General features: G+C 38.3%; 2 protein-coding genes across 7 annotated transcripts in view; one reads left to right on the top strand and one right to left on the bottom strand.

The window, feature by feature from the left end:
• The window catches only part of RAF1 (Raf-1 proto-oncogene, serine/threonine kinase), a 59,528-nt gene that overhangs the window by 39,887 nt on the left and 1,525 nt on the right, over positions 1-18,116 (top strand). For 3 of the 6 annotated variants that reach the window (XM_015874718.2, XM_015874719.2, XM_015874717.2), the window contains 15 exons: positions 818-930; positions 1,947-2,049; positions 3,575-3,732; positions 4,695-4,793; positions 6,208-6,361; positions 7,837-7,896; positions 9,775-9,802; positions 9,892-10,019; positions 10,740-10,857; positions 13,887-13,971; positions 14,713-14,889; positions 15,344-15,390; positions 16,079-16,197; positions 17,024-17,155; positions 17,520-17,654. In XM_015874718.2, coding sequence (XP_015730204.1) covers positions 818-930; positions 1,947-2,049; positions 3,575-3,732; positions 4,695-4,793; positions 6,208-6,361; positions 7,837-7,896; positions 9,775-9,802; positions 9,892-10,019; positions 10,740-10,857; positions 13,887-13,971; positions 14,713-14,889; positions 15,344-15,390; positions 16,079-16,197; positions 17,024-17,155; positions 17,520-17,654 — 1,656 coding nt within the window. The remainder of the gene's footprint in view (positions 1-817; positions 931-1,946; positions 2,050-3,574; positions 3,733-4,694; positions 4,794-6,207; positions 6,362-7,836; positions 7,897-9,774; positions 9,803-9,891; positions 10,020-10,739; positions 10,858-13,886; positions 13,972-14,712; positions 14,890-15,343; positions 15,391-16,078; positions 16,198-17,023; positions 17,156-17,519; positions 17,655-18,116) is intronic. The other 3 variants (XM_015874721.2, XM_015874720.2, XM_032447351.1) reach the window with 3 other exon arrangements.
• The window catches only part of MKRN2 (makorin ring finger protein 2), a 27,431-nt gene continuing 12,791 nt past the window's right edge, over positions 3,477-18,116 (bottom strand). The window contains exon 9 of the mRNA XM_015874733.2: positions 3,477-4,125. The gene's annotated coding sequence lies outside the window, so the exon portion shown is untranslated. The remainder of the gene's footprint in view (positions 4,126-18,116) is intronic.

Genomic DNA, 18,116 nt, shown 5'->3' with positions numbered 1-18,116 from the left:
AGTGGTATTGTTTCCACTGCCAATACTATGATGTTTATTTTTACTATCAAAATGCCAAGCTTCACAAAACCTGTCCTGTGTTTTTGAATATGTTGCCATCGATTTTCCAGTTCTTGGGGACTCAAGTTGTGAGCTGTATGGCTGTATTTTGGGACCTAGTATTTCTCCACCTTGCTGCTGTATTTTTCCCAATATACTGGAGTAAGATACGTCGATGTGTATATTCAAGATTAAAAGACAGCGGTTGGCTGATGTGAACAGTGATGCCTATGTTTTGTATCACAGTCATTTCTATTACCGTTTTACTCAGTAGAAGTCTGTCTGCAGGGAAGCCTGGTAATTAGTGTTCCTCAAGAAGCTTCACTGCTGTGAGATTTCCAAGAGCTGAATACGCCAGTATTAACTAAAATCTTGACCCGAGCTCTCTAGAATCTAAATTCAGTCTTTTTTTAGACTTAGTGTTTCCATTTGCCTGCATTTCTATTGTTTTTATAGCCTACCTGTGTGTAAAAGCATTGTACAAATTTGGTTCACAGAAGTTTAGTAGTTGTAAGAAATGAAAGTAATAAAATGGCCTTCAAACTTCCTTTGCCTGAGTGCACGGTAGCAGAAAATGCCTGCCTGACAGATTGGCTTAATGTGCAGTGAGTTAAACTGGAGGGCACAGAATTTTGTCATTACATAATTCAGACACTTATTTATTTGTTTAAAAGTCACCAGTTGCAGAAAAGGAGAGGGCTGGATACTCTTTTCCTCAAAGAAGCGTAAATGAATGAAACCATCACGCAGTACTTTTTTTTTTTTCCTTTGGACACAGGTAAATGTGCGAAATGGGATGACCTTACATGATTGTCTCATGAAGGCACTTAAAGTGAGAGGTCTGCAGCCAGAATGCTGTGCAGTTTTTCGTCTTGTTTCTGAACCAAAAGGGTAAGAGTCCATAACGTTACACGTGAAACTGTCAGCTACAGAATTTAAAAATCTTATTTGTAGAGTAGTGGCAGTAGTGTTTTCTTTCCCTTATTTGTTAATTTCTTTTGAACATACAGATTGTGAACAATTCCATGTTGCTGTCTTTACACTCTGCTTGGGCAAATCCTTAAGGTTCTTGGGTATTACTTTTCTTTAACGTTTTGTAAGTACTAAATGTGTTCAGAATGAGGGGTCCATGCAAGTGCTTGTTGCATCTGTAAGTTTTTCTCATACTCTCATTGAAATGATGTGATATGCCTTCAAATATGAGATGCAGTTCTAATTCTGCATTTGTAGTTTATAAACTTCAGTTCTAGTGATTCTTGGCCATGTTAAGTGAAGAACTCCTCTGTGCTCAGTTTTAAGGCTCTGCATTCCTCTACAAATTTTCAACAGTTGGATTTAAAATCTCACTTCAGATATTCCTTATTCTTTGTAGGACCGGGGATGCTGCTATTAAATACCAAATGGTTCTTTTACAAGCTGAGGGAGTGAAGGTATCTCATGGAGTTAATACACTTAACTTCACACCTCGGAAGGCGTGGGCTTAATGCTCCTTTAAGCCTCAGTCACAAGGCAATCATTTAAGGTTTCACAGCTCTGTAAAACTGAAGTCCATTCTGAGGTCACAAGTAACTTCAGTACTGGAGCACGTAATACAGCTTTCATGTCACTAAGTCATGATTCATAATTTTTTGTTTTGTTTTTGTAGCTCCTAGGTTGATTATTTCAAATAATCCACATATTCAAATGACTTGTTTAAAACAAACAACAAGAGTTGAATTGCTATGGCTTAAAGTCACTCCTTATTTTTCTAAGTTTAAGATATTGAACTACAGATCACTATAAGAGGTTAGCTGTGCTTTTTTGTTTGTTTTCAGTTTACTCAAGAAAGCTCACAAAGCATGGATCACTGATTAGATGTAACTTCTTGCCTCCTAAGTAAATTTGTCCTCCCCACTTCTTTCTTTCAGTAAAAAAGTGCGTTTGGATTGGAACACCGATGCTGCCTCCTTGATTGGTGAGGAACTGCAGGTGGACTTTCTTGATCATGTTCCGCTCACTACACACAATTTTGTAAGCTTCTCCTCTTGTGTATTTTGAAATGAATGTTATTAGTTGAACTACATATTCAGTCAAGGAATGGCTTAACCCCGAGGGGCTTTCTAGCTCTGTAAACATGAGGGTTGGAACTTCAGAAGTGATGATTTGTCTTTTCCTCCCTGCTGCTCCCCATGAATTAAGTTGGCTAAATACCAGGTGACAGTGAAGTGTCAGAATATTTCATGGTTCCTAGGTGTCACAGGCCTGAAGCTCACCTTTACCCCATCAACACCTTGATCGACATTTTTATTAGTTGTGACTGTATAAATATATATTTCTGTAACTTTTACCTGAAAATATCAAATCTTCAGAGTTCAGAATTGGGAGGTGATTTGCATTTTCAGTGTTTATCTGATTGAATAAAAAAAAACCCTGGATAAGCTCAGCAGCCTTATGGTTCTGTTGGCAATTGCACTGAATATGTAGAGGTGTTGTTAATTCTGCAGGGTCTTGAGGTTGCTTTGAGAGCTGATGCTGCCTGATAATTTTACAGTATTTTTTGGGTGGGAAATATAAGATTTGCTGAAAGCAAAGCAAATTAATATAGTTAATAAATAGTTTTAGGCCTTCATGCATGTAGAGGAAGAAGCAATCAAGATTACAGATAAGTAGATGATGAAGGCTGGTATTTGTTTGTTCATTTAAACAGAGATAGTGTCCAACTGTAAGAGTTTCACCTTCTGTTATTTTATTTTCCATGTGAATGAACTCTCTGCATTCTAGCCTGTTTCACTGTTTTGATCCAGAAGTATATTGTGCAAAGTGATTATCACTTACATCAGTTAGAAAGCCTGGGATTAATTTGCAGTGACTGAAAATAGCTCTGCTTATACTTAGCAGTATTAGAGAACTACAAATAAAATCATTTGCAATTTCTTACAAAGCCTAATATTTTGCTCCAGAACTGAAGGAAATTCAGACTTGCAGGTGTTGTGTATGGTAGCGTTCCTTTGGAGGAGGAAAGCCTTTCGTCCATTTCCATGTCTTATTTTCATGTTTCAGCTTTAAAAATGTAAGACACCATTTTGAAAAATAGAATTTCCATAAATTTTTTTATATCCTAAGAAAATGATTTCTTACATCCGGGTTATTGGTTATCTATGGGCTCAAAACAAATATTGTGATGAGTAAGGAAGAGGTGGTTCTTATGATCTGCTCCTCCTTCACTTGTGATGATACAAACTAGACCAAAAAAACCCAGTTCCCACTCAGCTCTGTCACCTTGCAAAGTACAAGATGTTGCTTTTCAGTCTGATGGAGCAGATAATTTTACGCTGTATTTTCTTTGGGTAAGCTGTGCCCCAATTATTAGTGAGCTTTTCCAGGTTTCCAGCCGAACAAGAAATACACACAAGTTTCCTTGTGTAACTTTACGTTCAGTAACATTTTGAGGGCACTGATAATATTTTACCATTGTTTTTATTTATGTCAAGCTCTGAAGATGTTCATCCTGGCTAAGTAAGAGAATCTTGGATTAATCATTAAATGCATTTTCTAGGCTCGGAAGACGTTTCTAAAGCTTGCTTTCTGTGACATCTGCCAGAAGTTCCTCCTAAATGGGTTTCGGTGTCAGACGTGCGGTTATAAATTCCATGAGCACTGCAGCACTAAAGTTCCAACCATGTGCGTCGACTGGAGCAATATCAGGCAACTCTTGTAAGGACCATTCCTTTCTAATAGCAACAATTGTTCCCCGTGACAGACAACCATCTTGGGCTCTGGTTGTTTTCCTTTGTTCTTAAAATCTTACCATAGAGATGTATGTGGATCTTTGGGAGGTGTAGTGCTGTTCATCAGTTTACAGAACACGTGTATTGATTTCATGAAACAGCCAGCAATGACTGTCTGTTCCCAGGCGAAGAAGGCCGATCAAATGCATTTTGTTATTGCTGTGGATTTCAGTATTCTCAGACAAACCAACAAATGTACTGAATGATCAGGCAGGTGCTGTAATGCCCTTCTGATTCAGCATGGGAAGGCATCCTAATTCCTCTTTATTACAATACTTCAGTTAGAAGAAAAAGAATTGATGACTTAATCGATTTTTACCTGTTGGAAAGATGAATGTTTGTATCAGTGCTCTTGATAGGCCACTGAAAATGAATAGAAAGTTGAGAAAACTGATGAAGGGTAATACTTAAAAAATACTGATTAGAGAAAGTTGAAAATTGCTGTTAGAAGTTCTTGCATGCAAAACAGATGAAACCTGTGAATGTGTTTGTATCGTTATTAGTGACTGTATTATTTTTTTTTAATAACTGAACTTGGTCACGTAGGTGATGAGATGAGCAACCAGAATTTAGGATGATTGCATCACTTGATGCTACCAGAGTTTAATAGAAGTTAAATGTTAGTCTCATAGATCCTGTTGAGAAAGTCTGAAGTTTTGCAGAGTTGTTTCTGAAGTCTTAAGTTTAGTAAGAACACATGAAAATTCTCTGTGAGGATCTGATGATGCAGCTTTTAGTTGTACCATACAGAGAAAAAACGTTGTGGAAATACAGGAACTGGGGATGTGTTTGTGCCGAGCAACAGCCCTTCAGATCCTCAGTTTTAAGAGCATTGTACAGGAGGTAGTGTAGCAGTTGAAATTGTAATTGTTTTTGTTGATATTTCAGATTGTTCCCAAATTCAAATATCAGTGACAGTGGTGTCCCTGCACTACCTCCCTTGACAATGAGACGGATGCGGGAGTCTGTCTCCCGGATACCTGTTAGGTAAGCTAGTATTTCCTGTCATTTCTCTTTTGGGAAATACACTTGTTTAAAAAACAAAAAAAGCCACGCTCCCAACTCCTTGAAAATAGAAGAATATAGAAGGACATAAACGTGCAAGAAGGCAACAGCACTTCATCACAGAAAATACCTAGTGTCAATTCTTACAGCATCAAACAAAGCATCAACTGTGGAATTTATGTTTTTAAAGTTTAGTCTTAAGATTTTAAGTGAGGGTATTAAACGTTTTGTGGAGACCTTTGTTTACCTGCCTAAGAAGATTTGGTATTGTGTGAATTTTATTTCATCTGATCACGTAGCATACATGTAAGGCTTTATAGCTTATTTCTTGTGTGTGAGTCACATGCATTAACTAAAATAACGTCCTGCGTTATGGCTGTAGGGAAGAGATTAAAGAGAGCAGCAGAAATGGAAAATAGGCTCACGTTACAGAAAGTTCTGAGACCTGATTAGTAAGAACATCCCTGTAGTTTTACTGCTAGAATATAAATCGGTTTCTTTCCAAAGCAGCCTGTCTCTGATGATAATTTGTGCCTGTATTCTTTTCCTTGAAATCCTAGAGGCTGCAGAGGGCAGGCCAGGTTTTGTTTTTTCCACATCCCTTTGAAAAACGTTGACCTGTTCAGGAATGAGGCACAGAGCACGTAGCTGATTGCAAATGGTTCTATTTATTTATTTATTTGTTTGACTGGGAACTACATCAATAATTAATCTTACGTTCTCTTTGCCATGTTAGTCTGTTTCTAGTGTTACTGCGCAGTGACTTCCTGATTAGGTAGCTGGTTGTTTTTGTGAAGGCTGTCTGGTTTTGGTTGAGCTATTTGTGTTATTTGGGATAAGTGAGGTTTGATTAACGTTAGCTGTAATTTGTAATTCTTCCCTGAGCTGGATTTCACTGTTGGCCTCCTGACAGCTGTTGGGATTCATGACTTCCTTGCTGGCTGTTCTGTGTGAGAATTTGAACAGTCTTGCAAGCTTCAAAAACTCAGGGCTAAGCAATAAAAAAGTACCTTTCAGGCTGTTCACTTAATAAGCTTGAAATGAGAGGTTTAAATTTAACTGCCTGAATTAATTAATCCAACAGAGCCAGTAATTTATCAATATATTAAATGTGATTTAATGGGGACTGAGGCGAACTGTGGCACATTGCATAATGGCAGAAGTAGGCTTAAATGTGTTAGATCAGTATGCCAAGTTTTTCAGTTTATTTCCTAAGTTAAAGTGTGAGTGGTTTGGCTGACCAGATAGTTTAGTTAGCATGTAAATCCCAACGTTCCCCATGTGTGAAGTTTCATGTATATTCCTGCTTTTGGTAGATTACACTGAAGAGTATTTTCTTGACTGCTAGAGGAGGGGAAAAAAATAACCACAAGTTTCTCTCTTTCTTTCTTCTTAGCTCCCAGCACAGATATTCTACACCTCATGTCTTTACGTTCAACACATCAAATCCTTCCTCTGAGGGCACCCTTTCCCAAAGACAGCGATCTACTTCCACACCAAATGTCCACATGGTTAGCACTACAATGCCAGTCGACAGCCGGATAATTGAGGTAATATTGGTGAGGATGGATTATCATTCAGTTACACTGAATTTGTGACTATCTAATAGTCACTGGTTGGTGTTTTTTCTTTTTCTGTATTTCATGTACTCTTTTCCTTAACAGGCTGTGATAAGGATATATAGGTGGCACATCTGCCTGGAAAGTTAGTAGTTCATTCTTGCAATCTTTATCAACTTCACTAAAGTTCTAGGTAGATTTCAGTGTCTTTGAAGTCATGAGGGAGGCTTAATAAGTAAGTTCCACAGATCTGAAAAGGGAACAAGCTCAGCTTTTCGGAACATGTGTTACTTGAGATATTGCAAAATGTTCTTTGAAATTTACATTTTAGGATTGGGGCGGGGGGCTGATGGCTGTTTAAAATGAGGCAGGAGTTGTAAGTCTGGTTGCAGTTCTCAGAGCCTGAATGTTCAAGTGAAAGCTGACTGTAGCACAGTAGCACTATACCCTTATAGAACTGGTGGCTCATGGGAAAGCCACCTCTATCTGAAAATACTTCTGCTGTTACTTGATTGCAGTAATCCCTTTATTGTTTGTTTGTTTCCCTTAGCTTGGGTCCTTACACTGGAAACAGTGAGAGTTTTTGGAAGTAAGGGCTAGAGAATCCTGTTTGTTTGTGTAAGGGAGTGATTTGCAGGAAAGGCTTGCAGAAAGTAAGTGATGAGCAGCAGGATTTCAGAGAGCAATGTGTACTGCCCTCTGCCCCTCCTGAAATAAGTTTAAGAAGTCCTTGGCCAAACAAAATCCTTTGACTTCTGAGTTTACTGGCTTATTCCTTCAGCTGGTAGCCTGTAGGCTTCTATGAAATGTAAAGGCTCTCCTAAATGTGCCAGAGAATTGCTCTGCATCTTCAGTGAGGTGAAATGAAGTGCACTGCAACCCTGTGACCGTTATTTGATTAGAAGCATTGTGGTAGCTGGATTTTATGGGGAGAGGTACCTCCTTACAGGCTAAGATTGTCTGCTCCTGCCCCCCTACCACAGAGGTTTGAACTACTGTCTTCTATGGCAGAAAACCAAAATGAAGCCTTACAGAAAGAGAATATGAATTAATAAACTTGGTAGTGTGATAAGTGTTTGAGATATTTCTTTCCTTATTCTTAATGCATAGCAGTAGAGAAGGAAATGCTTTCTATTCTGCCTATCATAGTGCACTGAATAAAATAGCTGCCCTGGCTTAGAGGCAGTAGCTGCTTTTCCAGTAGGCTTTAAAAAAAGCAACCAGCAACACAGATAGCAAGTACATTAAGGGATGATATGAGAAAAGTCACCTCAGTAAGGTGATTAATCAGCCTGAATACTCGTGTAATGTTTTTCTTGAACAGGAATAGTTATTTATATATTCCCTGCACTTAATTATGATGTGCCAGACAACTTCGGTTACTTTTTCTTTCCTTTATCCTAACAATTCATTCTTAATTTTTTTTATACTTCCTCTTTCTGTTATCTCTTACCCTGTTGGCATAGAATAACAGCCTGAATGCTTCTCCCAGTTCCTGGTGCAGACGATTTTGTTTGAGGGGAAGAGTAGGTATTTTCTTGGTGCATTTTGTTTTCTTGTGATTAACAGAATTGCTGTAACTTGTAAGCCATGGCAGTGTCCACATGAAGTGTTTAATCTGGAGCTGATTTAATGAAAATCTTTATAGCATGTGTGTACATAAATATCGAGGACAACACCTGGAAGAGGCAAATTGATAGGGTTCATTTTTAGTTGAGATGGATAGAGCCGTACTGCTGTGATAATTGTTATGCACTTGAACAGGCTTGGATTAGAGATCTGCTTGGTCACACAGCTTTTGAGGTATAAAACATTCTCAGATACATCTCTTGTGTGACAGGTTCCCACTGGAAACTATTTTGTTAAATTTAACTGTGCAGAAGTGTAGATGAAGAATCTGATGTACTTCATATCAGAGCAAAGGTGGCAGACTGCAGCACTGCTGTGTAGTGTCATTTGTGTTGAAAAAAAAAAAAAACCAAAAAAAACCAAAACACTTTTTGGGGTGTATTTGCCATAGGATCAATAAGAAAAAGGAAAATATTATTCAAGCCAGAACTGAAGGTCAGCAAAGATACTTCCCCCCCCGCCCCCCCCCTCAGGTAACAATTCCTTAAGAATTAACTATGAGAGCAATTGATGATTATTTAGTGGTTCTTTACCAGCTTGCTTGAAAGAAATTACATTCTCAGGCCAGAGCAGAAAAACCACCACTTGTTATTAATGTAGATTCTGAAAAAGACTTTCAGTCCTCAGACCGGACAAAGGTAGTAATTTGTAGGAGTTCTCTGGTAGTTTATGTAGATTTTAATTCACTCAGGCATAGAGTAGAGGAGCTCTACAAGAATGTGCTATTTAGAATTCAAGCCTGGGAGAACACGGCTAACTGGCAACAATGATGTGTTCCATAAATGAATCATTAGTAAGGAAATTCTGGGCTAATTTGAAAGCCATACAGTGGAATATAGGCTTGTTCTGTCCTCCTATGAAGTCTTACATTTATTATTCTACTAATTAGTTAGAAAGTTTGAATTGACTTCTATTAACTTCTACAGTATTTAACATTTCTGTAGTGCATGTTCTTGCTTTGTACTTATACAGTACCTGGATATTTTACGTTTCCTGTTTGTACTTTGGGATAATGCATAGCAGGTGAGAAAAGTTGTATAGTCATGTTTGTCAGAGCTTAGTTTATCTTGTGCATGGCTGTAGAGTTGTGTTGTAAAGTGCCTGTGGCATGAGGTGAGAGTTGTCGCACTGTACCAAGTAGTGAGCTGTGTAAGAACGTGCTTTTCAACCATCATCAAACTTCTGTGGAAAACACTTGTTTTGAAATGGAGATGTTTTTGTGTTAGAGCAGAAGGTGTAGTCAATTATGTGTTGAAATACCTCTACCATGCTATTTCTAAATGCTTATTGACCTGGAATATTTCAGGGGATTTAAAGTTTTCCTATTTACAATCCAGAACCTTTTTAAGTAATTGTCCCCTGGAGACACAGGGCCATCACAGGAGTGTTCAGATCATACGAGCATGAACAGCAATGGAGGGGTGGGAACAGAGACAGTATTTCTCACGTTTATTCTTGTTCCATGTCTTCTCCCCCCTCTGTTGGTTTTTTTTTGGTAGTAATACCTTTCAATATGCTGTGAACATTTTTAATGTGCTGTAAGTATTTGCCAGTTGCATGGGTTGTTTTGGTTTTCTTTTGTCTTTTTTTCCTAAGTAAATAGGATTCTTGTAACTAGAAAATAACCAAGCTGCCATCTTTTAAAGGGACTTGGTCAGTAGTGTACAGCACTTGGTCTAAACTGTGAAGAACTATTTCAACACATTTATTTCTATTTGTTCATTTACATACTGTCATATACTTTATTAACTCTGTTGATATTTTCTCTGTTCTAGGATGCAATTCGAAACCATAGTGAATCAGGTATGGCTTCCAAAAATAAAGTATTATAATCATATTTTGTGTTTGTTTTATGGTTTGTAACTTCGTTTTCTTTTGCTTTCACACGTAAGCTTCACCCTCTGCTCTGTCTGGGAGTCCTAACAATATGAGCCCGACTGGCTGGTCTCAGCCCAAAACCCCAGTCCCAGCCCAGAGAGAGCGAGCACCCGGAACCAATACACAAGAAAAAAACAAAATTGTAAGTATTTTTGAACTACTGTATGTAAATACATCCAGTATGTTAAATTCTATGAAAATAATGGAGTGTTGGGGTAAATATTGTACTTCAAAGACAATGCAAGCTGGTGGAAATCTTCTTTGACTGCTCTGCACTGAGTGTGTCACAGTGATAGAAATCTAACTTGGGAATGGGAGCACTACTGCCTTATGCTTTAAGTACATGGAAGTTATTTGACTTTTTATAAGCGCAGTTGCTCAGTGAGGCTCCCAGTTATAAACTGTGGATGTTGGAAAATTCTGCTCTCGTATTTTTTGTTGATTGTTTTCAAATATGTTGGAGTGCTGGAATTTCATTATTGAGATTTTTTCTTTTTAATTTTTTAAAATATTTAAGGTACCTGCAAATAAATAAAGAATCCCTAATTACTCGTTATGATCTCAGATCAGAGTCTATATCTTAGAGCAGAATTTAATGATGTCTTTATAACTACTTAAAGTTTGGGAAATAATGAAATCGAGTTTTTCTTACACCTCCCGGTGTTGTGAGGTGCCCCTTCCTCCCCTCAGGATTCAGGTGAAAAACAAAAGCTCAGACTGCAGAACAGAACCCTCAGGGTTTTGATGCATCTCATTTTTCTGTGGAAAAAAGATATCTCCTTCTTGGCATATATGTCAGCGTATATGCATGTAATGCATTTGATTAAGTACTAATGTCAAGCTATGTCAATTTTTGTTGCAGAGGCCTCGTGGACAAAGAGATTCTAGTTATTACTGGGAAATAGAAGCAAGTGAAGTCATGCTTTCTACCAGGATAGGGTCAGGTTCTTTTGGAACTGTTTACAAAGGCAAATGGCATGGTAAGTTCCTCACAGCTGTTACTGCCTTCTCAAAATGTTAGTCCTATAGGAGGACACTAATGCAGAAAGAAGAATGGAAGTGTTTTAATGGGGCTGTGTGATTATCTACCAGCACAAGAACTGAGTGTGAAATACAGATTTCTTTGTTTTTGCACTGAGAAAACAAAGGCACGTTGCCAGTGCTGAAATCTGAATCTCACAACTGCTAATTCTGTCTCCATCCATACTCTGAATCCAGCACCATTAAGTCCATGTTGTAAATTTTCACAGCATTATGTTAAATTGAATTTACATTGTTTTAAATTACCACTGTATTTCAATTAGCACACTTGTGCTTGAGGTGGCAGGGAGAGGAAGTAAGTATGAATTGTTTTTATGGTGTATTTCTTATGAAAGAAATGGTAGATGTGAGAGTTAATGGGAAAAAGCTGCTGGAGGACTTTGAAAATAGGCACGTTGTAGAACTGCAGAATGAGGTTCCAAATTCAGGGTGTCCAGTTTTAAACAGAAACACGACCCCCTTCAGGCCCTCATCTAAAAAGAAATGTGAATTTCTTATATTAATATTGTTTCACCAAAATGTTTGCAACTACTCTTCATGTATCAAGAACTTTGATGTTTTAAAGAAGAAATGCATGGAGCTATGTGCTAACAAATAACCCTTAGTTGTGCACACAGAAGGACTGTATGATATCAAAGAATTCAGCATAAATAGGATTCAGTATCACATTCAAAGTAACTGGACAGATTTGTCCTGATTTCTGGGGAAAGCTGAGGTTAAATTGCCAGATAACGGCAGCCTGATGTGATTTTATAAACTTAATTGATGTCAGCAAATAATTGACACTTTTTTTTAATGGCACTAATCTTCCATTAATGGAGAAATAGTGGGAGAGCTTTTTGTTTTATTTGGATCTGTTTTGTAGCCAACACTTGCAGTGTATCTTAAAAGACTGGAAAGTATTTCTTGGTTTTTTTTCTGCTTAGAACTGAGGATACGGGGAGCTCAGAGTGCACGCTTTTTTTTTGGTAGTAAGCTGTTGTAATAGTATAAATGCAGCAATTCAGATGTCTTGGTGGAGTTGAAGAAAATCAATTGAAGTGGGGCAGATTGCTGCAAACTAAAATTTCTGGATTAGAATGGAGGTGTCAGATTTCCTAATATGCCCCGTGCTGAAGGGCTGTTTGTACCTTTGGAGTGTACCTGTAAGGGCTGCTAGAGGATGTTTACTACTGTGTATAACCTGGATTAGGTTTCCAGTAAACTTCCTTGACTTAGTCTTCCAAAACAAACATGAAATTGATAGTGTCAGGGATGGTCTTGCTACGAGGAGTGCGTGTCTTGTTCAATGGGTATCTTGCACTTCCATATTTTTCCAGATTGTTCTGATGGTTAAGTACTAATTTTAATTATTTGCACCACTTCTGTTACAGACCTCATTTGGATCCTGTAGTGTCCTGTAGCATGCTTCTAAATTTAAAAGGAGGAAAGAAAACCAAGGCAGTTTAAATGGGTTGGAAGACTACCTATCATAAACACTCACATTTCCCCTTTGGCCCTGGTAATCAGCTCTAGGTTTTTGATGGTTGGGGGGTGGTGGAAGCTGATTGTCTTCAGATTGCTGCTGAACAGAACGAGTGCTGTTGTTTATTTCTTTCTGTAGAGCAAACTGCTTGGAGAATGCCATTGAGCTTAAAAAAAAGTGTGGCACGTGATCAATAAAAACTGTTAAGGTTAAAAACATGCCTTAATCAGTGGAACAAGGATCATAATGGAGGATATACTGAAAAACAGTCTGAAAACATTTGGCTTACAATCAGTGTATGCTGCATCCTTGTCTCGGTATAGCTCCTAGCAAAATACTTCTAATATTGATAAACCTTTTACTGGTCTTGCATTGTACATAAACAGTAGTTGCAGTAGGAACTGGCTCCTTTTAAGCCTGATTTGGTCGTCATGTGAAACTGGTAATCTTTCTACCTCTTCTGTTGTACTGCTCTGATGTGTGAGCAGAGATCTCTTGAGTTACAAAAACAAAAAAAATCATCACCAAAAATGGAGGGGAAAAAAAAAGAAAAACCAACAAAAAACCCACCAGACCTTTGTATAGTGAAAATGTGAGATGGTTCTCTTTAGGGAGATGCTGAAGGATGAAGTAGGAAATGTTTTGCATTCACTGAAGTGAAAGGAAAATATTAATGTATAATTGTGTGTTAGTGTAAGTTTGTGACTTCAAACCAGCGGTATGATTTAGTGTAAGGTGCTGCAGTCTGTCACAGTACTTTCTCTGAAACTTTCAAGTACCATTTATACATCCTTTCCACACTTTGCAACATGGTTTTTAATCGAGCTGTCAGTGTTCCTAATGGATGTAGTTGATGGTGATATTCTAGAGATGTGCTAACGTTTTTCAAGTCTTTCTGAAAAGAGATGATGTTAAGAAGATGGAGTGATTGTAATAGCAGGTAAATCTGTCCTGATAGGGATTTTTATCTTATTGTAAGTGCTGGTTCTGTAATGCAAAGTGGCAGCAGCCTTTACATTGTGGGATAAGTGCACTTGGGAGTGGAAAATCTGAAATCTCTCTTTTATGCAGACTACAATTAGGTTTTGATTTACTTAAGCTCCTTTTACCTTCCTGTGGCACTGTCAGGGCAAGTTTATAAAACACTTGTTGAAAAGTAAATGTGAATTTATTGTTTACCTCTTTCACCGAGGAATTGGAGGGTCAGGCTGTTGGTGCTCACTTTGAGAACAGTCAGCTTCACTCTACTATCACACCTTTTATAACTGGTTCAGTTCTGCTGTTTTCTAGATAGGGGAGCATGGTGAACAATAAATGACTCTTACTGTTCTCAAATTCAGGTACATGAATTGTGTGGTCCTGCAGAAGTTTCTGGTCTTAGTCTGTTCTCAGATTTCTAGGGGTGTTCTGTGCACAAATTAGGGATTTTACCTGTACTATGTAAACGTTATTTTTGGAAAATACCTGCACTTCTGGTAACTTCAACTGTAAATGCATTTTCAGGGGATGTAGCAGTGAAAATATTAAAGGTTGTAGATCCAACCCCAGAACAGTTTCAGGCCTTCAGAAACGAAGTGGCCGTATTAAGGTGAGTTTGTAATTTCTTTGCTTAATTCTGTTATTTGAAGCCACAGTAATTGCTTGCAGACTAAACTGCCTTGCTCAATAGTGTACACTTAATAGGCAGCAAAAGCAGATTTCCAGAGAAAAAAAGAAAAGAGCACACAGTGATATTTCTAAATGCTGTTGTAGAGCTGTGAGACAGCAGCGAGAATTCAGTGGTTCTTCACTGGTTCTGAAAGCTTTTTCACATAACTGATACTAAGATCCACAGTCCCTCAGGCCATGTGTGGAAAACGGGAGAAAGTGCAGATCAGTAAATGCTGCTGTAGTTCCCATTGCTGGGCAGAGTTCTTGAGCTGTACATCTTCTGAAATTTGCAACATAATTCCCTTTCTTCAATATATTCTCTGATCCGCATATTTTATTTTCAGATACTGGTTTTGTGATGTCCAATTAAGTAACTGTAACTTTAAAACAGAATCCTGTAGTTGAAACGATAAGAACTATTTTTTTCATTCCCTTATGGTTTATAATGATTCTTTGGTTTCCAATTGGGATTCAGTCTTATATTTTAAGCTGTCACTTTCTCAGCTTTCAGGGTCCTTTCTGTTACTCCAGTTGCTTCTGTTAATATCACCTGCAAGTACGACTTGGCTACTCTCAAGAGCAGTGAATTCATTTTGCAAGATTTTTGTTTGCTTTGTTCCTTCAGACAAGAGCACATTATTATAAAGATATTAATTTCTTTTTCTGCTACTTCTATTAGGAAGACTCGGCATGTGAATATTTTGCTCTTCATGGGCTACATGACTAAAGATAACCTGGCCATTGTTACTCAGTGGTGTGAGGGCAGCAGTCTGTATAAACACCTGCACGTTCAAGAGACCAAGTTCCAAATGTTCCAGCTCATTGACATTGCTCGGCAGACAGCACAGGGAATGGAGTGAGTAGGATAAGCAACAGTGTCTGTGTCTGTTTCGTCTGTTGGAATGATGTTCCCTTTTTCTTCCCCAAACCCTACTGTGTGCTATTGCTGTAACACTGCAGTAGGTCGAACTGGTTTACTGAGTCAGGAGTTGAGTGCAGATGATGTGAATGATGTCTGGGGATGAATCTGCCTAATATTTCAGAACCTCTTAAACTCTGTTTAAGTCTTTGTCACGTAGATGTAAACCTCAGTATCTGTATTATGTTAAAGACTGCAACGTTAAGCACTCAAGTGACAAAGATTTTAACATCTTTAAACAAGCATGGTTATGTTCTTTTTGTATTTTTCCCATATAGAATCTTGTCTTAATTAATACTAGGCCACTAGCCATGTGGTAATCTGATATCAGAAGGCTTAATCTGCATGAACAGCACCCATTCATGTCACTTTTCTGCTGCTTCTTTCACAGCTATTTACATGCAAAGAATATCATCCACAGAGACATGAAATCCAATAGTATCCTTTCCTAACTTAATCTCACTGTGATGTGACAGTGATTTGTTGTTCACTTGGAGCTTTTTCTGGGAGAGGGTGGGGGCTGTGTGTGAAGTAGCTGTTTTAAATGCATGTAACAAAAATAAGTAATTTCTTTTGATGAATATGAAGTTACTTTTAACAAGGTCTTTCGTAAAAAGGCATATGCTTACCTACCAACCTGATGTTATGAAGATGACAATAAGAGAAGCTGCAGTCATTTTCCAAATGTGACTTAGTGAATTAGAATAGTGTTAGTAGTGATGTTATAATGTCTCTATTATCCAAGTAGTGTATTGGAGAAAAGCTTTCTGTTCGATGAGGGATATGTGTGCATATGTGTCCGATGCTGTATCCCTTATGATTTTAATAAATATAAAACATCCTGAGATGACTGGCATAAATAAAGCCATAAATGTTAATTTAAACCTGAGAAGGAACATAGAGTATTAAGCAGACAGACTGTATACCTACATTTTGTGAGCTCTGTACGTATGGATGCCATGAAATTACTTCTCTGAGATACAACTTGTATCCCAAGTTGTATCCAGCAATACTGGATGGCTGACTTGGATTCCTGATAACCCTAACTGGTCACTTTGTAATCATGTCAGAAAATTCAGATGTGTTCATTTAAATTCTCTATAGAATTTCCTTAACAATCCTTTAGATATATTTCTTCATGAAGGCCTCACAGTGAAAATAGGAGACTTTGGTCTAGCAACTGTAAAATCCAGGTGGAGTGGATCGCAGCAGGTGGAGCAACCCACTGGTTCCATTTTGTGGATGGTGAGCAGAGTATTTTACTGCAGTGTAAACAGTTTGCTTTCACTCAGTTAATACATGTTTTGTTGGTTGAATTCAGTATTATTAACAGATCTTTACATCTAAATGACAACCTACGTTGTTAGCACTATGCAGACATTTAGTCCAATTATAGGATAAGTTAAAATTGAAGAATGGAGCACTTAACTGCCCCAAAGTAGACACTGTTCTGCAGTGTTTCCTCCTGAGTTTTTGAGTTCTAACATACATGGCAAAGGCTGACAAGAGCTGTCAGAAGAACTGCAAGGAACTGTTCCAAGGGCAGAGCCTTTCTCCTGTAGCCATCCCACCTTTCCCCAGAAGGGCTCTTCTCAGCTGGAAGGGAAGCAGCTGCCTTGAATCTGCTCAACAGGCTTTGTGGGATGAGTGAGCCCTGTCTTCACTGGCTGTCTTCATCATTGTCTCTTCCTCCTCTGCTCCCTGCTCAGGATCTGGCAGCATCTCTTCATGCAGGCTTGCTGATCTGGCAAGCTTTGAGGCAGCTCAGAACTGCTGCAGATTGATGTCATTTTATGTTGCATTTATATTCCATTTTATGGAAGTTCTCAAGTCATACAGGAAAGTTTCTGAGGGTTCTTTGGAAGTGCTATTGTATGTCTATCTACATATACGCTGTATGTGCACTTGCTCATTTAGTAAGAAAGATGTAGAAAAGCACTGATGGAACCTGAGGTTCCCATCCTTTGTTAAGTAATGATTGACTCCTCTTGGCTTTCCATTTTCCTGTTTGCTTTTCTGTTTCCTAGCTTGTTAATACCACTTTTCGCTTATTGCTTTTCTCCTTGTAAAGGCACCAGAGGTGATACGGATGCAGGACAGTAATCCGTTCAGTTTTCAGTCAGATGTCTACTCCTATGGAATCGTACTGTATGAGCTCATGACAGGAGAGCTGCCCTACTCCCACATAAACAACCGCGACCAGGTAAGAAACAGCCACTTCATGCTGCATGTTGCAGTATTAAATGTTAGGGCAGAGTTAATTCATTATTTAAAGCTTTCTTCTGTAGAGCATGAACTTAAAACTGTTCTTTTCAGACTATAGTAATGTTTGCATCTTGGGAGTATTATAAACCACTGTGTCGCTCTGATTTAATTAGGTTCTACGTTACACAAAAGCAAGGCAGTTGTTTCCGTTAACTGATCTGGACAAATGCACAAGGCTCTGCTGCTGTGCTGGGCTTTGGCACTCACTGATGTTTAGTGACTTTGGGACATCAGAGCTTTGAATGAGTGACACAGCTCCTGTGGTTTGAGTTCTCTGCTACTTACTGGCTGTTCTTCTTTAGATTATTTTCATGGTTGGCCGAGGATATGCTTCCCCAGATCTCAGCAAGTTGTACAAGAACTGCCCCAAAGCAATGAAGAGGCTCGTAGCAGATTGTTTGAAGAAAGTTAGGGAAGAAAGACCCTTGTTTCCACAAGTAAGTGGCTTTTTTCATCATGTAAGTATTTGATAAATAGCCATTACCACACAGAACACCTTAAGTGGACACAGGTCTAGAAACTGGGAGTAGATGCAGGAATTAAGTGTAGCATGCTTCCTGGTGTTGTTTGGTCATAAGTCCACCTTTAATAACCCAGCTCCCTTGAGCGGATCCTAATGCTGATATAGAGGATTCAGGTTCAAAGTACTTTAAAATAACATCCATCCTGACTGAAGCATTGTTGGACACCACGCTGCTCTCAGAGCACTTTGCTGTCAAGACCATTCCTTATTTTTTTCCACAACTTTGTACAAGCAAGCAAAATTCAGGGAGGGGATTTAAATTCTTGTAGCAAATTTTTATCTATTTTTTTTCCCCACAAAGGATACTTGACCTTTTCTGTTAAAATACCTGGAATTGAATTGCAGCACTTTTTAAGATGTTACTGTTACATTTAAG

This window comes from Coturnix japonica, chromosome 12 (genome assembly GCF_001577835.2).
Source record: "Coturnix japonica isolate 7356 chromosome 12, Coturnix japonica 2.1, whole genome shotgun sequence".
NCBI classification, from domain to species: Eukaryota; Metazoa; Chordata; class Aves; order Galliformes; family Phasianidae; genus Coturnix; species Coturnix japonica.
The sequence above is the reverse complement of the archived record's forward strand: the minus strand, read 5'-3'. Positions and strand labels throughout refer to the sequence as shown.